The sequence below is a fragment of the Engystomops pustulosus genome, chromosome 3 (genome assembly GCF_040894005.1).
Source record: "Engystomops pustulosus chromosome 3, aEngPut4.maternal, whole genome shotgun sequence".
NCBI lineage: Eukaryota > Metazoa > Chordata > Amphibia > Anura > Leptodactylidae > Engystomops > Engystomops pustulosus.
In genome coordinates, this window is record NC_092413.1 from 195,946,933 (window position 1) to 195,963,498 (window position 16,566).

The 16,566-nt window shown below is 44.1% G+C and overlaps 2 protein-coding genes and 6 non-coding genes across 10 annotated transcripts in view; 7 read left to right on the top strand and 1 right to left on the bottom strand.

The window, feature by feature from the left end:
* Nucleotides 1–16,566, bottom strand: part of LOC140122542 (ribonuclease H1-like) — a 294,177-nt gene that overhangs the window by 27,650 nt on the left and 249,961 nt on the right. The gene's annotated exons all lie outside the window — the stretch shown is intronic.
* Nucleotides 345–8,273, top strand: RPS7 (ribosomal protein S7). Of its 3 annotated transcripts, none has more exons than XM_072143518.1 (7): nt 345–498; nt 1,338–1,419; nt 2,740–2,811; nt 3,912–4,055; nt 5,876–5,940; nt 6,546–6,696; nt 8,163–8,273. In XM_072143518.1, exons 2-7 carry the CDS (start codon nt 1,345–1,347, stop codon nt 8,238–8,240), a joined length of 585 nt encoding a protein of 194 aa, XP_071999619.1. In that variant the 5' UTR covers nt 345–498; nt 1,338–1,344; the 3' UTR covers nt 8,241–8,273. The 3 variants fall into 3 exon arrangements, with proteins under 3 accessions (XP_071999619.1, XP_071999620.1, XP_071999621.1); XM_072143519.1 differs by having other exon boundaries at nt 350–498; nt 1,342–1,419; XM_072143520.1 differs by having other exon boundaries at nt 435–582.
* LOC140123278 (small nucleolar RNA SNORA73 family) lies at nt 1,045–1,266 on the top strand. The gene has a single exon (XR_011854608.1). It is a non-coding gene; the product is annotated as a small nucleolar RNA SNORA73 family (small nucleolar RNA).
* Nucleotides 2,451–2,672, top strand: LOC140123273 (small nucleolar RNA SNORA73 family). The gene has a single exon (XR_011854603.1). It is a non-coding gene; the product is annotated as a small nucleolar RNA SNORA73 family (small nucleolar RNA).
* LOC140123270 (small nucleolar RNA SNORA73 family) lies at nt 3,526–3,747 on the top strand. The gene has a single exon (XR_011854600.1). It is a non-coding gene; the product is annotated as a small nucleolar RNA SNORA73 family (small nucleolar RNA).
* LOC140123269 (small nucleolar RNA SNORA73 family) lies at nt 4,190–4,411 on the top strand. The gene has a single exon (XR_011854599.1). It is a non-coding gene; the product is annotated as a small nucleolar RNA SNORA73 family (small nucleolar RNA).
* On the top strand, nt 6,137–6,358 carry LOC140123275 (small nucleolar RNA SNORA73 family). Its single transcript, XR_011854605.1, has one exon. It is a non-coding gene; the product is annotated as a small nucleolar RNA SNORA73 family (small nucleolar RNA).
* On the top strand, nt 7,870–8,091 carry LOC140123271 (small nucleolar RNA SNORA73 family). Its single transcript, XR_011854601.1, has one exon. It is a non-coding gene; the product is annotated as a small nucleolar RNA SNORA73 family (small nucleolar RNA).

The following is a 16,566-nucleotide window of genomic DNA, read 5'->3' on the forward strand; positions in this document are numbered from 1 at the left end:
GGGTCCATACAGGGGATGGCCACTGGAAGGCGGCATTGTACTATGTGGCGGCCATTCAGGTCGATATTACAGTATGCTTGCGCATGGGGCAATGGGCGTGATTTAGAAAAAAGGGGGCGGGCCACTTGTCCCTCTTTCTTCCGCCTAATAGTTAGGAGGTTTGGACATCTTTTGCAGTGATAATGCTGAGCTTTTTTTCTTCTCTCTGTTATTGTAATATTTTATTAGTATTACGCAATCTACATATTTCAAGCAGATGCGAGTCCTTTCTCGTATATTTATTTACCAGTGGCTAGAGATAGACAAATATACGTTTTCCCCACAAAGTTGTCGTCACTTCCGCCCTCCCTACCAGCCACACTTCCGCCAATACGTGTGGGTGGGGCTACGCATAGAAATAGACGCCGCAACCTTCCCATGATCCTTTTCGCTCAGCCGAGATCTGGGCGGTTCTCGCGAGTTCTCGTCCTCTTCCTAGGCCGTCACTGAGAGAGGACGGTGAGTGCGGCGAGTCCTCCGGAACTTTTCTTTTCTTTATGTCTCCCTTTGGTTGGCGGTTGGAAATGGCTGTCCATGGCGGCGGTAAAGGCTCCCTTCTTCCCTTAGAGGCGGGGATGGCGCTGCGGGGCGCTGTGTCTGGGCTGGATGGAGCCGGATGAATGTAGATGGGATGAAGCGGCCGGTAGTGATGGAGGATGTGGGGCAGCGCGGGGAGGTCACGTGTTTGGCTGAGACTGCTGTACTATTACATGGGCACCGTCCTGTGTATGTGCCGGTGCATTACATGGGCACCGTCCTGTGTATGTGTATCAGTCAGAGCTGGGCCGCCATGTTTGTCCTAGTTGTGTCTGGTCTATGAATACATCTTTGCTTCTCTTCATAAAGCTGGGGTTCTCTTTCCTTTGTATAGGGGTGCTGTTTTATTGGGGTTATGTCGTATCTGTTTTAGGTGTCCATTGATTTAATTAAAAGCTGCAGCCCCCCCCCCCCCCCCTTTCCATGCTAAGTACACATGTCTAGTATTTACCCTTTCTGTGGTCTTACTCAACGTGGATATCCCGTGGGGTTGCTCCCGCAGGCTCTGTCCTTGTGGCGTATGGGAGCGTAGCGTCTTGTGGCGCAGTGACATACAGTCCCGTTCCACGACGTTGGAGATCATGTCTGTCCCCGGTCTTGTGGCTGGTGTGGACGGCGTCCTGTATATTCCTACGACTTCTCAGAGCTCCCGAGCCCTTACTGAGGAGACAAACCATGCAGGATACACGGCTGTATGTGACTTGTGCTGTGGATGCAATGTGTGTATCATGTAATTCATGTGTCTCCTATGTGTATTACAGAAAGGCCATGTTCAGCACGAGCGCTAAAATCGTCAAGCCTAATGGCGAGAAGCCGGACGAATTCGAGTCTGGCATCTCCCAGGTAAGTGTTGTATTGTCATAGCTCTTCCCTTCTTATGGTGATCCTGAACACCCCGACCAGTGGTGACAGCTGATAATAGCTGTTATAGTGTAGTAGTAAGTTTGCTTAGGCAGCGTTCTAGAGACTGACTTGGTAGCTTAAAGGGGTTGTCCCAGCGCTCTAAGCTATCTCTTTTCCAGGGTATTGAAAATGAGTAAAGCGCCAACACAATGGGATCCCCCGTATTTGCATAACATTCAGTCATTGATGGAGACCCTGGAGTGTACGTCATGCCGATGGTATATGGATTTGCTTGGCTCTGTCTGGCATTCCTATAAACTGAAAGGGGGTTCTATGCTCTGCGATTTCTCACACCCATACTATTGAATGGAGTGGCAGGAGACCTCATCCTGCACATCCACTAGTAATAAGGGGACCTCCTGTTGTCTGGTTTACTGGGGTCCTATTACTGTGCACCTCCAGTCAGACCCTTGCAGTGCAGATGGTTTTCCTCCATACAGTCCTTATGGGATAACTTGAATAGCTTTGACCACCTCTTTAAAAGGGGTTATAAACAGTTGGATGAATGAGAACATCTGTCCGTGGGTTATGTCTTCATATTGCATCTAATCTCCATTAAACAGAATAGACAAGTTTTGCAGTATCATGTGCAAGATAATTCCTTATATAGTGCTCAGAACTTGCCAAATCAGTTCCTGTCCCCAATGGGGCTCACAACTTAATCATCCTACCAGTATGTTTTGGAGTGTTGGAGTACCCGGAGCTATGACAAAACCATTGAAATGTAAGGCCTGACATCAGTATTTTTGCTAGAGTAGTGTTGGGGCTTCTGCCTTTGTAGTTTTCCCTGATGCTGATCTGACTGGTAACTCTGTAGGGCTCCTTTAATAACCACTTAGGGGTTCTAAGGGATAGACCTTTATCAGCCAGGCTCCAGAGCTTGGGAATGTTTGGTTTCTTTCATGTCTTTTGATGCATTAGCAGAATTGTCATGTCCCAGAGAAGTCTGCAACATGAACTATGGTTATAACCCAACGTGGATATCCTGTGGGGTTGCTCCCGCAGGCTCTGTCCTTGTGGCGTATGGGAGCGTAGCGTCTTGTGGCGCAGTGACGTACAGTCCCGTTCCACGACGTTGGAGATCATGTCTGTCCCCGGTCTTGTGGCTGGTGTGGACGGTGTCCTGTATATTCCTACGACTTCTCAGAGCTCCCGAGCCCTTACTGAGGAGACAAACCATGCAGGATACATAGCAATATGTCCAATAACTAGTGTTTTATAATTATGAACAGGGGATTTATGATGTTTCCTTTCTACTAGGCTCTGTTGGAGCTGGAAATGAATTCAGACCTGAAGGCACAACTAAGGGAACTGAACATCACAGCAGCTAAGGTATAACTTGCACTTGTTATATTCTGTGCTTCCTGTTTAAGGCGGTGGTGAGATTTGAATCTTTTGAATTTGTCATCTTTCTGCAATCTCTAGCTTGTATCAAGTTGTACAAGATATTTTTCTGTCTCATTCTATTCATCATTGTTTTCTATTTCTCTGCTTGCTGTCATTATACACATTCATTGTTTACTTCCAGCAAATAATTGGTCCCTGGTCATACGATAATGCACAGCTTTTTATATCGGACTAATGAGAGCCGTGTAATATGAGTTGTGCACCTGTGACATCACATTCCCAGGGACTAGTTTCTATCCCCAAGAAGTAAACAATGAGGATGTTTGATAACAGATCTAGTAAACTGGAGTTGATGCAGAAAGTATATTGGAAAATTCTAAACTTATCGTTCATAGAAGAATTTATTTGCAAAAAGTGGGCAACCCCTTTAAGATTGTATCCGCATTCAGTAGTTGGCTCTTTTGAAGGAAGCGCCAGTCTGTGCTGTTCCACTTGCCTGTTACGTAGTCTTTGTAGCTCGGCCCTGTTCCAGTGGAAGGTTCTGAGCTGTAATGCCCCGTAGCTCAACTGTATTAACACTGCTGTACTTGGTGGTTAAAGTGTTCGCATACTAGTCTTATATATTGCTGTAGTCCTGCAGCTAAAATGCATCACCAACGTTAAGTTAATAGAATATTTGGATATGTAATAGGGCCTAACCCAACGTGGATATCCTGTGGGGTTGCTCCCGCAGGCTCTGTCCTTGTGGCGTATGGGAGCGTAGCGTCTTGTGGCGCAGTGACGTACAGTCCCGTTCCACGACGTTGGAGATCATGTCTGTCCCCGGTCTTGTGGCTGGTGTGGACGGCGTCCTGTATATTCCTACGACTTCTCAGAGCTCCCGAGCCCTTACTGAGGAGACAAACCATGCAGGATACACAATATACTTGTCAAGTGTTATTGTCTTCTAATTCTGGATGCTTTATATTGAAGAATTGTGTATAGAGCGTTTATCTCAAGATTTAGAAACTATTTGTTTCAGTAGAGGGCACATGGTATAGTTCTGGGGAAGCCAGTGATGTAGCTGTCCTGTTTGTTCCTCACAGGAGATTGAAGCTGGAGGTGGTAGAAAAGCTATAATTATCTTCGTTCCAGTCCCTCAGCTGAAGTCTTTCCAGAAGATACAAGTCAGGCTGGTGCGTGAGCTGGAGAAAAAGTTCAGTGGCAAGCACGTGGTCTTCATCGCTCAGGTATGTGCCATACGCTGCAGGGATGCCCTAGTCTCGTGGCCTGTAGGATGCAGTAATTTGACTGCCTGGCATCTATCACTTTCACTGGATCAGATTACCTATTTATGAACTAGTAGTTTTACTAATTCCTTCACCCAACGTGGATATCCTGTGGGGTTGCTCCCGCAGGCTCTGTCCTTGTGGCGTATGGGAGCGTAGCATCTTCTGACGCAGTGACGTACAGTCCCGTTCCACGACGTTGGAGATCATGTCTGTCCCCGGTCTTGTGGCTGGTGTGGACGGCGTCCTGTATATTCCTACGACTTCTCAGAGCTCCCGAGCCCTTACTGAGGAGACAAACCATGCAGGATACATATATTGAAACCTGTGTTTTAAATGTTTGCTTCTTTGACCACTTTACAATGGTGTGCTTTATAGAATATAGATGAACTGCTGCAGTGGTGAAGTCCGGCCAAGATGGCCAAAGTCCTTGCGTTATAATTTATAATGAAATAACTTCCCTTCTGTACAAGGGGTTCAGTCTGTTGGGTCAGCTCAAGCCTGTTTCAATGAGTTACACACCACTGTAGTGCAGGAGACCCTAAGACAAATGCTTGTAAATAGTCTGGTTGCAGTGATATTTCCTATGAAAAGGAATCTGGGTGTAACTTGTCTGGGTGTGGGAGTCAGGATATCTATGTAGACCTAGACCTTTCTATTGGGTCTTGTGTTCTTTCCTTCTGTTATTGTGATGCAAAACTAGATGCAGTTGAACTCAAAACAGGTGCAGGTGTTACCAGTGACTATTGAGGTGATGTATAATGGAAAGATTTGTACCTCTTCTGACGCAGTTAACTGATGGCTAAAATGGTCCGTGCTCTGCCTGATGTGCGCTGACCACACTGCATGGGAGGGATTCCTTGCATCGCGATATGCTGCAAGTCTTCCCTGCTAAACAGCAGTACAGTATCTGGGAAGAAGAGCTTCAATATGATGCAGGGAATCAATTCCTGCAGTGTAGTCTGATTCCGGAATCTGCAGGTCAGTTTTTGCCTTTAGTTGGCCATTATTTAGAAAATCTTGACTTAACGTAGACACCTTGATGAACTTCCTTGTGTTTGATAATTTCAAAGAAAGTCAAATGACATGCAGTCAGTCCCTTAAGGACACCCAACCCCTAGTTAGTCTGACCAAAGTAAACCATCCAGGGAGCTTCAGAGGTCAGTGGCCTGAGGCTGTAGTGATCAGCTGTAAGGTCTCTGTAATGAAGCTTTATTGATAATCCTTCTTCCCATTACAGCAAAATTAGAAAATTCACTTGTCACTTGTACAAACATTGTCTAGTTACAATTATAAAATCCTTTTACTTGTATACAAATTCAACTTAGAGTACCTGTCGCCATTAAACTTACTAAAGTGGCTCCTAGTGCTAAAACGGATGCAGCAGTGTTGTGCTGCTAGCATTATCAGAAACCTCCGATAACACTAACACACTGCTGTGCTGTATACTAGAAACGCTGGATTGCTCTCAAAACGGTCCGGCGTATTCATGAGTGGGTGGTCCAAGATACTGCCTCTTCCCCAGACCGCCCTGCCCACTCCATAGGCCAGCGGTGACTGCCACGTGTTATGCAGCGGTCACCGCCCCCTCATAAATACGCTGGTCCACTTCCAGCACTGCTGCATCTGGATTCCTAACCTGTCCGTTAATAAAACTTGTTAAACTTCTGAGACAAATAGTCAATGACTTCACACCTTCCATAGAGCAGATTATGAAAATGTCTATAGTAGTTTTGCATGTTTTGCGAAGGTGCTCATTTTGCTTCTCACTTCCTCTATAGAGAAGGATTTTGCCCAAACCAACAAGGAAAAGCCGCACGAAAAACAAGCAGAAGCGTCCCAGAAGGTAAAGGGTAATATTCTATTTGCTTGGATAAAAAAAGATGGGCTTGCATAAAGACTGGATTTGAAGCGACATAATCCTCGTATGTGGCTTTCTAGAGCTGCCAAAGCTTTAAAACTTGCTTTTTGTTGAAATCTGAATCTGCAGCTACATCCACATATGTAATTTTGCTTTTGCTTGTGACCTTTGACTTGCAGCACCAACGTGGATATCCTGTGGGGTTGCTCCCGCAGGCTCTGTCCTTGTGGCGTATGGGAGCGTAGCGTCTTGAGGCGCAGTGACGTACAGTCCCGTTCCACGACGTTGTAGATCATGTCTGTCCCCGGTCTTGTGGCTGGTGTGGACGGCGTCCTGTATATTCCTACGACTTCTCAGAGCTCCCGAGCCCTTACTGAGGAGACAAACCATGCAGGATACACTGGAGAATATATTGAAGTGGGGAAACTTTTTGCATTTTGAGTTTAGACAGCTTCTGAAGACAGTCTTGGGTCCCTTTGTGACCAACTACTAATTCTGGCAATATAACCATATATGTAATATACTTGGATTTGCTTAATCTTTGATGCCCAGTTATCTAGCATATGTATAAGCATTTTTATTTACTTTAGCCGCACCCTGACTGCAGTGCATGATGCCATCCTTGAAGACCTGGTCTATCCAAGTGAAATTGTGGGCAAGAGAATCCGTGTAAAGTTGGACGGCAGTCGGCTTATCAAAGTCCACTTGGACAAGGCACAACAGAACAATGTTGAACACAAGGTAATTGTTTATATTCGGCATTAAATTCCTTAGTTTGTTGGCTACGGCTGCACTTGGAAACTTAGCCATTACATGGAATGCTTTTATATAGCAAATGTATTATCCCAAAGCTACTCTCAACCTTGAAGGCTAACTTAACTTTGGTAAAACTGCAAGGTTCTATTTTTTTAACCAGAGTAGTAATGGTTTCTCCACCTATCAGGTGTGAGGTATACATAAAACAATGGTGTGAATGTACATCCTAATATGTTGTGGCTTATAGTGGTTTCCTTATTACTGTAAACACTACCTCCTTTCCTGGACTGCTGCTATTATGAGCTCTGATCTTGCATTTGTTGTGCAACTTGCAACAGCAAAAGCTGTCGGAATGATGGGAGCAAAAACGGGAATAACACCAATTCTTATAACCTCTTACTTTAGAATTTTACAATGTTAACATCACTAGGGGATGGAAATGTGCGAAAACACCCTTTAAACTTGCACACTGAGCAAGATTTCTCCATTGACTGTCTAGTTTAGAATACATTATAGGGATTGGCAATTACTGTACTTCATCCACCTTTCATTGTACCCTGATAGAGGCTTGTGTAGTCAATATCGATCCTACATGATGACCACTCCCATATTGGTGGTTGGGTTGTGCTGATGATATCTGCACCCCCTTTAGCTGCTATGGAAGAGGTTATGACTGGTGGTGTGAAGATGGTATTGACAGCACGGTAGCCCACAGGCCAAAGGAAATCCAGACTCCTTCTGCCTGCATGTTTTGTGATCATCACTCCAGTAGACTAGACTTGTTTTAGCAGGCTTAGTTCAATATGGTAAAGCTTATTAAGGTAACTCCCCCCTATTAGTGGTTAACCCCTTTGACCTCCCCCTGAGAATCCTTTTCAGAAAAAACTGATTTGGTGAGCCAAGCAATGGGGTGATCCAAGTGTTTCTTGCACTAGGAAGCATCAAGTGAAGTAAGGGTTATGTTTAATGTAATGCTTACTACTTAGTTTCTGGTTATGAGGTTCATCTAAAGTGAGCCCTTGCTATAATCTGTGGCCTTGGATGCATTGCTAAAACCTTAGTTTGTCATTGGTTGCAAGTTATTCTAGCTCCATACACAGGTATTTTACCTTTAATACTCGTCAAAGGTTGACTACATATACCATGTTTATCAGTTACCCAACGTGGATATCCTGTGGGGTTGCTCCCGCAGGCTCTGTCCTTGTGGCGTATGGGAGCGTAGCGTCTTGTGGCGCAGTGACGTACAGTCCCGTTCCACGACGTTGGAGATCATGTCTGTCCCCGGTCTTGTGGCTGGTGTGGACGGCGTCCTGTATATTCCTACGACTTCTCAGAGCTCCCGAGCCCTTACTGAGGAGACAAACCATGCAGGATACACAATATACTTGTGAAGTGTTATTGTCTTCTAATTCTGGATGCTTTCTATTAACACATCATTTGTTCTGTTCTAGGTCGAAACATTTTCTGGTGTCTACAAGAAACTCACAGGCAAAGATGTGGTTTTTGAATTCCCAGAATTCCAGCTGTAAAGTGCAACATGATCTAATAAAAAGTACTTGATATATCGGTTTTGGTTTCTTGCTAGTAGCGGGTGGTTAGGGGGCAGTTAATGTCTAAAGCTTAAGAACTCCTCTACCAAGCAGGCAAGACCTTGTGCAGCTTCATTGATAAAGTTAAGGTCTGTAGCATAGGACAATATAAAAATTGGTGCTGGAGGCCCTTCTTCAAAAGGCATGCCTGTGTAAGGGGTTAATGGGTTTTCCTCATCTGGTTTTATGACCTATACAAAGTGTCCATAATAGCTGCTGGATGCATGCCTTATGTCAGGGTACAGAATTGTGTAATGGGTGATCTTTTACAGTCAAGAGCTCTAGAGCTCAAACAGCCCTGCAGTTGTAAGGACTTCCGAATTAATCCTTTTAGCCAAAAATGGCTGCCAGTACTGGGGTGAGAACAGACATGCCAGTCTCTTAGAAAATGCTGACTCCTTATCCTTGTTAGCGCACAGCTGCATATATAAAACACAGAAAATCATCTTCATAGGGGTGTGAAAAGGTGATAAAATACTGCAGTGCTATAGGCCAGCTTGAATATCTCCCCATGAATTCACTTTCCCAAAACATAAAGATCAGCTTTACATATTTCTTACAGAGCACTGTCTCCAAGGAGACAATGTTTTTACTAAAAGTCCTGAGAAGTCTCAGATTGCTCTTTGAGGCCAAAACGCAAGATAAGTGGGTGCTGAAGGAAAAATAAAGGACAATTGTCAGGGACGGATTAAACAAAACCATGTTTGAATAGACCTTTTACTATATAGCTTGGTGGGCAGCATGACAACATGGCACCCGCTTGGCCCAATATGGCATCTGTAGAGAAATACACTCACGGGCCACTTTATTAGGTACACCTGCTCGTTAACACTTAATTTCTAATCAGCCAATCACATGGCAGCAACTCGGTGCATGTAGACATGGTCAAGACAATCTCCTGCAGTTCAAACCGAGCATCAGTATGGGGAAGAAAGGTGATTTGAGTGCCTTTGAACGTGGCATGGTTGTTGGTGCCAGAAGGGCTGGTCTGAGTATTTCAGAAACTGCTGATCTACTGGGATTTTCACACACAGCCATCTCTAGGGTTTACAGAGAATGGTCCGAAAAAGAGAAAACATCCAGTGAGCGGCAGTTCTGTGGGCAGAAATGCCTTGATGCCAGAGGTCAGAGGAGAATGGGCAGACTGGTTCGAGCTGATAGAAAGGCAACAGTGACTCAAATCACCACCCGTTACAACCAAGGTAGGCAGAAGAGCATCTCTGAACGCACAGTACGTCGAACTTTGAGGCAGATGGGCTACAGCAGCAGAAGACCACACCGGGTGCCACTCCTTTCAGCTAAGAACAGGAAACTGAGGCTACAATTTGCACAAGCTCATCGAAATTGGACAGTAGAAGAGTGGAAAAACGTTGCCTGGTCTGAGTCTCGATTTCTGCTGCGACATTCGGATGGTAGGGTCAGAATTTGGCGTCAACAACATGAAAGCATGGATCCATCCTGCCTTGTATCAACGGTTCAGGCTGGTGGTGGTGGTGTCATGGTGTGGGGAACATTTTCTTGGCACTCTTTGGGCCCTTGGTACCAATTGAGCATCGTTGCAACGCCACAGCCTGAGTATTGTTGCTAACCATGTCCATCCCTTAATGACCACAATGTACCCTGTAACATCTGATGGCTACTTTCAGCAGGATAATGTGCCATGTCATAAAGCTGGAATCATCTCAGACTGGTTTCTTGAACATGACAATGAGGTCACTGTACTCAAATGGCCTCCACAGTCACCAGATCTCAATCCAATAGAGCATCTTTGGGATGTGGTGGAACGGGAGATTCGCATCATGGATGTGAAGCCGACAAATCTGCGGCAACTGTGTGATGCCATCATGTCAATATGGACCAAAATCTCTGAGGAATGCTTCCAGCACCTTGTTGAATCTATGCCACGAAGAATTGAGGCAGTTCTGAAGGCAAAAGGGGGTCCAACCCGTTACTAGCATGGTGTACCTAATAAAGTGGCCGATGAGTGTATATCCTATGACTCCTCAGAGCTCCAGAGCTGTTGCTGAGAAGACAACCATGCAGGATACACGGCATTGCAGTCACTCGATTGAAGACCAAGTTGAGTGTTTATTCCATTTTACTACATGACACGATTCCTCATAATGTTCGATTTAGAGATCAGTCTAACGCTGTCGTTGCTTCCTAATTTTTAAGATGTCTCCCTAACGTAACGGATATCTAACTTGACCATCTGGGCGGCAGCTGCTGCTGAAATAACATTACTGTTTTTGTATAAAAAATAGGTTTTACAGAAAAAAGATGTTATATAGTACCTTTCTTTAGTATCTGCTGTGTGACTAGGCACTCGTCCCCTAGGAGTGGCTGGAAAGGAGCACTTCCCCCACCCTTGGGAAACAGCTTCTCCATGTGACCTCCTTTACAAATATATGAACAACTCCCCTCACTCGGCTTAGCGATGCCCCATGCTCCTCTACAGCCAATCCCAAGTGATGGGTGTTTTCATATATTCCAAAAGGACACCTGGAGTAGCTGTTTCCCAAGGGTGGGGGGGGACTGCTCCTTTCCAGTGACTCCCAGGGGGCAAGTGGTATTGAAAGGTACAATATAACTATTTTTTTTTTCTGTAAAACTTTTTTTTTGTACAAAAACTCTTTGGCAGTGTATGGACTATGCTCTGGGGACTGGTAAAAATGGGTCTCCTGATGACAGGTTCAGGGGTCTTGGAAAAGCTCCACAGGGGCAAAGGTTGATCCATGTCTGCAATGGTCACTACAAACTTGCTCTTGCCTGTCTCCAGCAGGATGTGAGCTCCTATGGATCACATCCCTCTTCTGGGCACCTCTGAGGGCTGCCTGATTTCTTCTGCACTTAGACACCTTCTGGGTCTGACTAAATTGTATGCAGATGGATTTGCAGGCCAGACAGTTTTCACTGCTCTATAATGAATTGGTATTGTAGAGAAGTGTATTGGACAGTGATCAGAGCATCGCTACTTCAAGTTTGTATAAGTAAAAAAAAAAAAAGTTTAATCATTTGAATAAATAAAAATTATAAGCCCCTGAAATGTTACTTTCCCATACAAGCACTTAATAAAGTATGGAAAAAAAAACTCATATTTTTGTCTGTATAATAAAACAGAATTGTAAATGGACCTGCACAGTAAACTCCATACCAAAAAAACTCAAAACTTTAGAAAATAATTTTTAATTAATACCCTTAAAAACGCCTCTAAAGTGATAATGTTACTTGCTCAGAACTAAGACCACTAAAGGGAACTTTTGCAAAAAAATAAGCCCTTAACCAGATTCATCAGCTAAAAATAAGTTATACAAAATGATGCCTGTATGACCTCCATACAACGCACGCTCCTGATGAGCTTTCCTGAGGGATCTCCTTCCAGACCTGGAATAAAGCATCCGCCAACTCCTGGACAATGTGACGTTGGTTGATGGAGATACATGATGTCCTGGATGTGCTCAATTGGATTCAGGTCTGGGGACTGAGCAGGCCCTTCCATAGCTTCATCTTGCAGGAACTGCTGACACACTCCAGCCGCATGAGGTTTAGTATTGTCCTGCATTAGGAGGAACCCAGGGCCAACAGCACCAGCATATGGTCTCACAAGGGGTCTGAGGATCTCCATACCTAATGGCAGTCATGGAGGGCTGTGTGACCCCCCCCCCCCCCCCACACACCATTACTGACTCATTGCCAAAGCGGTCATATTAAGGGAGTATGTAGCAGGCAGCAGATTGCTCTCATGGTGTCTCCGGAATTTGGTGGCAATCCTGATGTTCTATGGCAAATGCCAAGTGTCCTGTGAGCACAAACCTCATCTGTGGACATCAGGCCCTTATACCATCCCCATGGAGTCGGTTTCTAACCGTTTCTGTAGACTCATGCCTATTTGTGGCTGCTGGAGGTGATTTTGCAGGGCTCGGGCAATGCTCCTCCTTGCACAAAGGCAGAGGTATCGGTCCTGCTGTTGGGTTGTTGCCCTCCTACGACCCCCTCCATGTCTCCTGGTGTACTGGCCTGTCTCCTTGTAGTTCCTCCAGACTCTGGACATTGTGTTGGCAGACACAGCAAACCTTCTGGCCACAGCTTACATTGATGTGCCATCCGGGATGAGCTGCACTACCTGAGCCACTTGAGTTGGCTGCCAAGGCGATGTTAGAAGGTCATGCAGCCATGTGGAGGCCACACTCAATACTGAACCACATTTTGTCTTGACATTACATCAATGTTGTATCAGCCTATAACGTGTTTTTCCACTTTTGTGGGTGACTCCAAATCCAGGCCTCCATTGGTTAATAAATTTGATTTCCATTGATTATATTTTTGTTGACAGCATATTTAACTTTGTACAGAACAAAGTATTAATTAAGAATATTTTATTCATTCAGATTAAGGATGTGCCATTTGAGTGTTCCCTTTATTTTTTGAGCAGTGTTCTCTGTAGATAATCTCTGAACGTTCATCAAGTGATTCAGCAGTCCTGCTACTTTTGTGCTGTGTGCACACTCTCCATGATGCTTTGTTTACCTGTCTTAGCTCTGCTGAATATGAGGAGCTGCAGCAGGAGATTATGACTCCTTATGTTGGATTTGCTTTAACGAAGATCAGTCCATTTTGCTTTCTTTTTTTTGCCCCCAACTTCAGTCTATGGGAGAGTAAGGGAACAATAAGTTCCCTGCTCTGCCATAGACTATCGGAGGCATACTATACAAAGATGGCGCTGCCATATTGGTACACCTCGGATATCCACTAGTGAGGGAAGGGAAGGAGGTCGCCGCGCATTGGGGGAATGATGGAACGTGAGTCCAATTTTTACCTAGGGCTAAAGTTATTTTGGGGGGGGGGGGGGTATATAATTAGTTTTTATAGCGGGACTGTATATACTGAGTTATTATAGGGGACTGTAAATAGTTATAGGGAGGCTGTATATATAGTTACTATAGGGGAGCTGTATATAGTTATAGGGGGGCTGTATATATGGTTATTATAGTGGAACTGTATATAGTTATAGGGAGGCTGTATATAGTTATTATAGGGACTGTATATCGTTATAGGGAGGCTGTATTTAGTTATTATAGGTGACTGTATATAGTTATAGTTGGGGCTGTGTATACTGATTACTGGGAGTTGTATATAGCTATTGCTGGGGGATCTGTAAATAGTGATTACTGGGGAGTTGTATATAGTGATTACTGGGGGAGCTGTATATAGTGATTGCTGGGGGAGCTGTATATAGTGATTATTTGGGGCAGTATATAGTGAATACTGGGTGCTGGGTATGGTGAATACTGGATGTTGTATATAGTGATTGCTGGGGGGGCCTCTATATATTGATTACTGGGAGCTGTATATAGTGAATACTGTAGGTCTGTTTATAGTCATTGCTGGGGAGCAGTATATAGTGCTTACTTGGGGCTGTATATAGTGAATACTGGGGCCTGTATATGGTGATTACTGTGGGAGCTGTATATAGTGATTGCTGGGGAGCTGTATATAGTGATTACAGGGGGAGCTGTATATAGTGATTGCTGTTCTCTGTGTGGACTACATTCAATGAGGGCCCCCACCAGATTTTGCGCCCAGGGGCCCCCGCCAACCTTAATCCGGCCCTGCTGACAAGAGATTAGAGAACACTCCAAGGATTTCACTGCTGGTTCTTATTTTTATGAAGGAAACCGATCAACCAAGGAAAACGTGTAAGGGATGGAATACTGCCATCTAGTGACCATAAAAGCATCTGCATCAGCAGTGCATTTGGTATAAGAAGCACAATAGTCTTCATAAGGCCTTAGCTATATGATGGTGATTGTTGTCATTCTATTATTTCTAACTACTATGCTGGGTACACTGTGCACAGGAAGGTGAAATACAACAACCACTATCCATACCACATTACTCTCTTTATGCAACTTGGGGAGTTCCAGGTCTGCAAGACAGTGATGTTAAAAGGCTTGTGATGTAACTGAAGAGCTGAAGGAAACAATGCCATGGGGTAAAACCATACCTCCAGTGTTTTGGGTGTAGTGATGGAATTATTGATTACGTTTGTGGCGCCCTAGGGCTGTAATGGGTAAATATCTATTGGCTTAAGCACAAGTCTGATATATTTCTTTTTCACAAATCGGTAGCTCTTGAGATATACATCAACTTTGCTTATTATGGTGATTACCTATGTGCAGCAGTTTATTTGTTATCCTCCTCAGTTTAGCCTAATCCTGCAGTAGCTTTGTCTCCTGGCAATGTTGAATTTTCCTGTGTGTCCATAGAGTGGCTACTGCTCCCTGCTCACTCTGGTTATGTGACAGTGATCTCTGTGTGTGCTTCTCTGTGGATGCAGAAGTCTCCTGTGCAGAATAGTGAGATAAAATGTCTCCCCTGTTCCAATCTGTATTGCTCCAGAACAATATTTTTCTCTCTCTGCACCTGTATGCCCTTTGATACACTCCTCTGCAGCCCCTCCCCCACCTTCCGCTCTTCAGACACTTTCTACAAAACAAATATTATTAAATCTTAGTACTTACACAGCACAGACTTCATGTAACTATTTCACTGCTGGTTTCTTCTACATATTGCCTGTTCCATGCTTCTTCATGGGATGAAAGTTAGTCGCCATATACATCCTGTATGTACACTGCACAGTGTCCAGTGGATTTACTTAGTAAGAATCTAACTGGATTTACTGCTAAATTATTTAATGAGCAAATTCAAGGGATCAGTGGAACTATGGGCAAAGTGAATTGGATTCAGCTTCAGGGCAAAAACAGGAAAAGATTAGTCTTCCGCCACTTCACTGTTGATGAAGAAGATTTTTGACAAGTAGAAAATGCCATAACTATGGAAAAAGTGTTAGGAACACAATATGTGCATTGGTTTCTTTGTTTTTAAAGGGGGATCACCAAATTTGGTAAAAATCATTATGATGTTGGAGTTATGCTTTAGGCAGCATTAAAGGATTTTCTCTCTCTAGACACCTCCATGAACTGGCTAGGGTATAAGCGTCTTATTGCAGAAGGTTTAACCTATAGGTGGGATGGAGGATTTGGCAACCATTTGCTATATCAGCCAATAGCACAGCAAAGCTGACAATGTCTGTCATTACAAAGCTTCTATCTTTCCTCCTAGAGTTCAAACTCCTGAGGAGGTCTAAAAAAAGTTGTGTTTTTTTTTGTTTTAAGTTTGAAAAATAGAGAAGACAAATATAAAAAGCACATAAAATGATTCACACACACATATAAAAATGTTCTAAAAAGCCAGGAATTTTAAGGGCATAATGCCACATAACATTAAAGGAAATCTAACATCCAAGTCCATCATAATAAACCAGGGGCTCTAACTCATAGATCCAGGCACCGTGACGGTGGTAATATTTTTATATTTTATATTTCTTATCCATTGCTAATGAGCCAAAACAGCTCTGGGGGCATTACCAAAGCCCCTCCATGATGTAGCTTTACAGGCTGTTACACTGTGCAGGAGAACGACTTCCCAGTCTTTACTTGTGAGATTACAGCAGACAGAGCGAGGAGGAAAGTGCTGAGGGTGGAGGGGAAGACAACCTGTGATAGCTACAGCATGGAGAGGCTCTGGTAATGCCCCCAAAGTCCTGGCTCATTAGCATATTTTTAAAAGTTGATTTTAGAAGGAAGGAGGTCATGGATAACAAATATAAGAAGATTACCACAGTGCCTGGGTCTATGAGTGAGTGTCCCTGGTTCATAATGTTGGATTTCTTTTAACCCTTTCACGACCCGTGACATAACAGCACGTCACGGGTCGGCTGCGGGTACATGGAGAGGGCTCACGGCTGAGCTCTCTCCATAGCCGGCAAGTCTTTGCTGCATATCGCATTGACGTGCAGCGTGCTGCCCTCCAAAGTACTACATTTCAGACTTTGTTCTTATTTAAGAATTAAAGGGGTGTTCCCATTTCAACAAGTAATGGATATTGTTTGAATAATGAAAGGTGATACAAATTTTCAACACACTTTCTGTATCAATTCCACACAGTTTTCTAAATCTCTGCTTTCTGTAATTCTATAGATAGCTTCATTGTTTATTTATAGTGGATAGAAATCAGAGCTCGTTAGTATCACAGAGAGTAATCAGAGCTGTGTGATGTCACACGGGTGCACGGCTCGTTAGTATCATAGAGAGTAATCAGAGCTGTGTGATGTCACACGGGTGCACGGCTCGTTAGTATCATAGAGAGTAATCAGAGCTGTGTGATGTCACACAGGTGCACGGCTCGTTAGTATCATAGAGAGTAA